At 41.9% G+C, this 7,373-nt stretch overlaps 1 protein-coding gene across 1 annotated transcript; it reads left to right on the top strand.

Moving 5' to 3' along the window:
* The first annotated feature begins 3,084 nt into the window (after window positions 1-3,084).
* LOC146979942 (uncharacterized) lies at window positions 3,085-5,082 on the top strand. Its single transcript, XM_085788863.1, has one exon. The coding sequence runs from the start codon at window positions 3,148-3,150 to the stop codon at window positions 5,080-5,082; it is 1,935 nt and encodes a 644-aa protein (XP_085644989.1). The 5' UTR covers window positions 3,085-3,147.
* The last annotated feature ends 2,291 nt before the right edge of the window (window positions 5,083-7,373 follow it).

The raw sequence follows: 7,373 nt of genomic DNA, 5'->3' as shown, positions 1-7,373 counted from the left end.
AGGCATGAAAAGGGGGCAGCACTTCACACACCCCCTCCCTTTATTCTCCTGTTGAAGAGCAGTGGCATATCTCCTTCAAATAGTGCATCGCTCCGTGCTCTGACCGATGGCCCATCCCATGCATTCTGAATAAGAGCCTATACAGTGAGTTAATGAGTGACCAGCGACAGGGAAACGACCAAGAGGAACGTAATGGCTGACATTGCAAAAGTAGGTCACAGGATATTTTCTACATTGTGTTTTCACCCATGCTGAATGCCATCCATCCACCTCCTCTTGATTCTCTACCATTTTTAAAGCCCCCACCCCCCCCATCTCGCTCTCACTCTCTCTCTCCCTCTCACACCCATTTGTTGTTACCTAACTCTCCCTCTCTTTCTCTCTCCATGTCCCTCCATCTCTCAGAAAATCCCTTTAACAGAGTGAGGACCTTTTCCTCTCCTCCTCCAGGCATCTCTTTGGTGCAGTTAATGGGTAGTTGAGAAATGACTACTGGCAGTGGGGAGGAAGAGGGGAGGGCTGGCGTGGGCTTCTCTTTTGTCCGTAAAATACTATGGATAGGAGACAGGCCAAATCACATCATGCCCCTTGAGAGAAGCGCTAGACACATTTTCATACCACAGGCATACTGAGATGTGCCCTATTGAATTTGGCTTCTGGGATATAAAATCTATGAATCTTGGTTTAAGAAGTCAAAATGTCTAAAACGATAGCTCATTCTGATGAGGGTTACCTTTAGAGGAGGCACTGTAGGCTGTGGTGTAGCTTCTCTAATGTGACAGGAACCTTTACAGAAACCTGGCCCACATAGTTTTTTCTCTGTCCTCCCTCATCTCTCTTCTACTGCTTTTCTCTCCAGCTCTTCACAATAGGCCAATTTAGATGTTCCTCTCTTTGACAGCAATCAGTAGCCTTCCCCCTTTTCCTTCCCTTCTCTTTTTCTCCCCTATCACTTCTCCCGCTCTGTGCTACTAGGACTGGTTCTTTGCCTTCTCTACTCCTTGTCTGTCTCAAAGTGGATCTAATGGATAAATACAGTAATAACTACACATCTCACCTTTAACTGCTGCCTGTTTAGGGTAACAAGTCTGTGTAATCTTTCTCTAGGTCCTAATTGATTTCCTGAACATGAGGTTTAATAAGATCCAGGGGAATAGTCATTAAGGGTGGGTTAGACTGGGTGTTGCCTCTCCTTTAATGAGGCCTCTTATGAAACACAGGGAGCAATTATACAAACCAAGGTAAGATGATTCCTTTGTGCAAATGTGATTAAACGACATAGCAAGTGTTGTTTGGAAAGAGGAATGTAGGAAAAGTGGGAAAGCTTGGGGTACAAAACACATTCATCTCCCTCAGCAATCACCATTTACTCTGAAACACACGTGTAATAATTAAAAGGAATACATGAAGGCCTTCATAAATCGTGGAGGAAAGAAGTATAGAACACAGTGAATAAATATGTTATGAAATTAAATTCTAATAAAAAAATCTTACTCTAATTCTAATTGTTGCTGTGATATTATTGTTATTATTCTATTGTTATTTGCATGTTTTGGATCTAGATTTGGACCCAGATTATTTCTGTGACCATGGCAACAAATATAATGATTAGAAAGGTGAAAGGAAGGTAATGGACAAAGAGAAAAGACAAAAAAGATTTGATACTAAAAAAGTTGAACATCTTTGAGCGCTCATTGGGACAGGCCTTGTTGCTTGTAACTCTAATTCTAATTTTCCATTAAAAAAACAAACAAACAAACAATAAAAATCCACCATGTTTTCCTGAGATGATGTAATCACCGGCTCTGATGTCATAAAGAATTGAAATGTCATCGGGGCGGTGCGTGGCGCAGTGGTTAAGGCGGCCGCCCCATGTAAAAGGCTACAGTCCTCAACTCAGGCGTCCCCGGTTCGAATCCTGGGTCGGGCAGACCTTTCCTGCATGCCATTCCCCCTCTCTCTGCCTCCCCCTTTCCTGTCTATATCACTATGTACTATCAAATAAAGGTGAAAAAGCCAAAAAATATACTTTAAAAAAAGAATTGACCCTTCGCGTAAGCCCCGCCCCCTTGGTTACTGTTGCTACGGCGGGCAAGCTTTCACTCCCAGCCATGCTCCTGGCAGTATTTGGTATCGATTTCAAAGGAAATATCAGCAAATTTCTGGATAAACTGTTCTGAGATAATAGAGAGAAGAAGTCACAAAGATCATTCATAGTTTTCAGTGACGTGACTCGCGCAGGAGGATAAAACATCTGTTCAACGACACGACTGGACAATGTACAGAGCAGCAGTAAGGACCGGTAATTTTACCGTCTATCAACCCACGAAGACTTACGTCATCTCACTGGTCATGACACGTTGTCAAACTCTAAGTTTTTGGGCGATTGTGAACCACATACAGCTTTGGCTGCTGTTTTGTTTTCTCCCACCGCTGTATCAGTCAGTGAAAGCAGTCCCTGCCTGGAGGATCCCTCGCCTAAAAGCCCAGGTAAACGCGGTAAAAGTACAGCTGTCATTTCGGAGGTGAACATATGGTTATCCCCATATTTACACTTGCTCAAGTCGAAAAAAAAGTCAGCTCGTATCTGAACATCTCTATATTGCTGCTGCCGCCGCCGCCGCCGCCGTAGTAGCAGCAGCAACAACAACATCCTTCTCTACAAACAAATGTTTTTCGTCCTAGTCTCAAAATGTGTCCACAAAAGCAAACGTAATGACTCACTGCGGAAAGCTTGCCAGGCCTATAGTTACGGTTGCTAACGTAGGATTGGACAATAGCCGTTTGTGGGAGGAGTTGGCGAAGGGTCAATTGAAATGTCATCGAGAACTCTAATTGGCACACTCTGTTATCAAGAGCTCTGATGTCATCAAGAACTCTGATGTCATCAAGAACTCTGATGTCATCAAGAATTCTGTCACACTCTACTCTCTGATTATGGAACACACATATTATGATGTCATCAGCTGCCTGTCAAGCTGATGACATCATTAAATAGGCAAGACAGAAGCACAGAACAAAGCACATTGTAGCACACTGTTCCAAAACAGAGCACATTGTCGCACAACACATTATAACGTAGCATAACGTAACTATACTACACACACGCTAAATCATTTTGATAGAATTATTTTAGCAAATTTCATAATGGCTCCACCACAAAACCCTCTGTCCAAGGCTGACTGGCAAAGAATTCAGTCTTCATTAAACCAGTTCAAGACCAAATCTCCCACCAGGCAGGAAATGGTCGAGAAAAATCTGCGTCGGTTTGCCGTGGCTCAGGAGACACGTGAGAAAGCTCATCTTAGAGAGATGCTTGAAGAAAGAAAACTTCGAAACCAAGCAAATGAAGAACATCTGGATATGCTTGCAGCAGAAGAGAGAGAATTTAAGAAACAGGACTGGCAGCAAGCTGTTGACAAAGCCAACATTAAAAGGTTTCACCAGGACGGCTGTGTCAGACAATTAAACCAAGTCATCCTGCAGACACAAGTGCAAAAGGAAAATGAGGCACTGATGGAACTTATCAAAGACAAGCAGAGAATTGCTGCAGAGTTCAAAAGGCAGTCCGAGGAGGTAATGAAGTCCAAACTGACAGAAGCTTTGAGAGAAGAGAAAGAGAAAGCCTATCAGAGACGCCTCAACACCAAGTCTGTGGTTGCTTACAACACTGAGGAAATCAAGGAGAAGCAACAACTGAGAGAGAAACAGAAGCAGCAAGAGAAGGAAGAGCGAGACGAACTCAGGCACCTTGATGAACTTGATGCTCAGGAGCAAAGAGATCTGGCAGCCCAAATTGAGGAGTCAAAGAAAAGCCACCTGAAATATCGACTGGAGGAAATCGCCAGTAGAAACCTCCACAGACAAAAGGAGGCAGAGACACTCAACACCATGGAGAAAGAATGTACACATTTTGAGTCTGAAAATGTACAAAAGCGGCAGCAAAGAAAGACTGACCAAGCCGAAAAGTTCAGAAAGCGCCAGATACCGATACAAACTGCATCAGACAAGCTTGCAGTCACAATGAAGGAGAAACTTGCTGCAGCTCTGAGAGAAGAGGAAACATTTTCAAGTAAAATGGCTAAGGACAATACTGAAATGGAAAAGCAGAAGAGGGAGAAGGGAGACAAAAATGCTGCTGCGCTCAAATCTATCGCTGCTGACAGAGAGGCAAAGATCAAGGAGAAAAAGCTAAAAGAAGAGGAGGAACAAAAGAGCAACCAGGACTGGCTTCAGGCTCGGAGAAGGTCTTCCAGGTTGTTTGTAGAGAAAGAGAAAGAAATGGCAGAGAAGATTCGCCAGGACTGCATTAAACATCAGAACTTCAATGCCACCATGATCACTGAAAAACATGCCCGAGCTGAGCAGTTGAAGATACGGGACCATGAAGCCACGCTGAAAGAAGCTAAACAAGTTGCTGAGATGGACGAGAAACTCCAGCAGTACTTCCAGAGTGAAGTTAGTGCGGCAGAAAAGGATAACCGAAATGTTTCACTTCTTTTAGCTGCAAATACAGGAAAACATGGAGTGCTTTTTCATGGTGAACAGCCCGGCCCTCGCTCCATGAACCCAGTGGGTCGTTTGCCTAGATTTGCCACAGACCGAACCCGTCTTATCAAAAGGATGCTGGAGTACAGTGGCCCACACCTCACTTTGGAGGGAATGAAGCCGGGGTTCCTACCACCAATTGCTAGAACAGTGAGAATTAACTTGGCCACAAAGGACTTTCCTTGTGGAGGTGTGGAGAGATCCATCTCCAGTGCTAAACCTGTAGTACACTCACATAAGATGTATGGAGTACTTTTACCTGGAGAGAAGCCCGGCCCTCACTGCAAAATCACATTGGAGCCTTTGCCTAGATTGGCCACAGACCGAACCCGTCTTATCAAAATGATTCAGGAGTACAGTGACCCGCACCTCATGGAGGGAATGAAGCCGGGGTTCCTACCACCAATTGAACTGAACTCGCTCACAAAGGACTTTCTTGGCGGAGGTTTGGATAGATCCATCTCCAGTGCTAACCCTGTACACTCACATGAGATGTCCCCCACGCCAAGAACCCGCTTCCCACCCATTGTATAGTTTTTTTTAATATATATTTATTTATTTTTATATTATATTTATTTTCATTTTTATTAGATTTATTTGTATTTCATATTTATCTTTATATCATATATTTCATATTTTATTTATTTTATATTATATTTACATTTATATTATACATTTTTTTAATTAGATTTATTTTTATATTATATAAATTTTTTTCTAAGAGTTATTTTTACATTATATCTATTTTTTATATCATATTTATTTTTTTATTTAAATTTATATATTTTATAGTAAATTTATTTTTATATTTACAGTAAATTTATATTTTTATATTAATTTATTTTTATATATTTTTTTTACCTCTCCGGGAACCATCACCTTATCGTGGTGGAGAGGTTTGCGTGTCCCTGTGAACCTGGGAGCTATGTTGTCTGGAGCAATGTGATCCTAGGGTCTCCCGTAGCAAATTGGTCTCAGGGGAGGGGCCAGACCAAGAATGGTTCAAGAAGACCCCACGAATGCATCAAGGTGAGGAGTGGTCACCTTGTCCGAAAGGAAGACTGGGGCTGGAGCCAGACTTGTCGGTGAGCACACACACTGAATACACTGAAAATATGAGGACAAAAAAAAAAATCACAATTCAGTTATAGCTCTATTATTATTAAACTTTGTATTATGTGCCTTTTTCTGTTTTATATACGTAACTGCAAAACAAAATATGATTACAAATAATATTATGAAGGATCAATAGTGTGGAATAGCTCTTGTTTATCTTGTTCACAGAGACATTTTAACACAATAAGAAAAGTGCAGGTGTAAATAATAAATGACCAATTCCCATTGGCTTCTGTTTCAGGGCTGTGTTATTGTGTACGCTGGCTCACTGGGACAGCTGAAATAAAATGGAGCCATTGTTAATGTTATTAATGTGCTGCCATTACAACTTGAATTGTCTCACGACTCATTCTGACAGAGTTATGGTTATAGTGTAGAGCGAAAGCATGAGAGGAAAGCAAGCACAAATCCTCTTCCTCCATCCTGTCATGCAACAAGGCTGTAATGGCCATGATAGGGATCATTTATAGACAATGACATGTGAATGACGCGGTGCCGTATCTACGCAGCATGTAATGGTTCTGTATATATCACTATCAATAGCGAAAACTGGGATGGTGTGGATCAGATGTGGGCCAACATTAAAATGTGAGTGCCCTCGTGCTGTTGTGGCATTTCTCTGAACAATCTTTTCATTTCTAAAAATAGATTAAAGACGTCTTGCTTCCTTTGTCATTTCTCTTCATTCTAGTGCTCAAACTGCAAATGGCCGACACATCCAAAAGATTCTAAAATGATCCTCCTTTATATGGAGAAGCAAATTACGATCCTCCTATTTTTTTCTTTCTCTCTGATGCAAACAGAATGACTATTTCAATTGTTCTGCCTGACACATTTACTGACGGGGACCAAATCTCTAAATCTTTTTTTTCCCTTAATTCAAAAAAGCCTGTTCGCGAAGAAGAGAAAGGGGAGAATTTGGGAGGAGTGAGCAGGGGAGTGAGAAATGATGTGTGCAAACGAGAGAGACGGAGAGATAGAAGCAGAGCGGGAGGAGAAGAGAAGCATTATATTCAATAATTTGATCCTATGTGGGTATTCTAAGCTGGGATGAGCCCTTTTCCTGTCATTGTGTGGGAGAATCTAAAGGAGTATCTGATGAATGAAGGCCTCAGCACATTAAAAGAACATAGTCTTGTATATTAAATACTCACTTTATAGTCTCCCTCCTCACTCATAATCATATCTTGTGGAAGATAAGACTTTATTTATACCTGGATATTTGCTCATGGAAGGAATGATAATGGTTAGGGAGTTATGTGCGACAGATGGAGTATTGGCATTCTTATTGTGCACCATAAAACCCTCCCACATCCTTCGCAGGAACCTGGATGACTATCCAGAGGAGGAAGCAAAAGATTGAATCTTTTATTATCGTCAAATTGTTGCACAAGTGATCACTCAGCCTGAATTAAAGAGCAAGCAATCTTCAGGCAAATGTCTGTGGCTGCGGGGCTGAAGATATGCAAAATCACACTTCGAAGTGGACCTTCCCACTGAGGCGGATAGTGGTGTGAAATAAAGACACACGGGACACGCCTCTGGCTCTTCTTAGTGTAGTTTTTCACCCAGCTTCAGGTTTGCTATCCAGTCTTTCTTTCTATGGTTTACCCTGTATTCATTCTATTCCCTAACATGCCAACTGTTTAAGTGGCAGCAGAGCAGAAACAGAGTATAAACCTATAAAGGAGGGGCAACTGTGGACACCA

This window comes from Trachurus japonicus, chromosome 10 (assembly GCF_045865225.1).
Source record: "Trachurus japonicus isolate A0001 chromosome 10, Traja_1.0".
NCBI lineage: Eukaryota > Metazoa > Chordata > Actinopteri > Carangiformes > Carangidae > Trachurus > Trachurus japonicus.
This window is presented reverse-complemented; position numbering and strand designations above follow the sequence as displayed.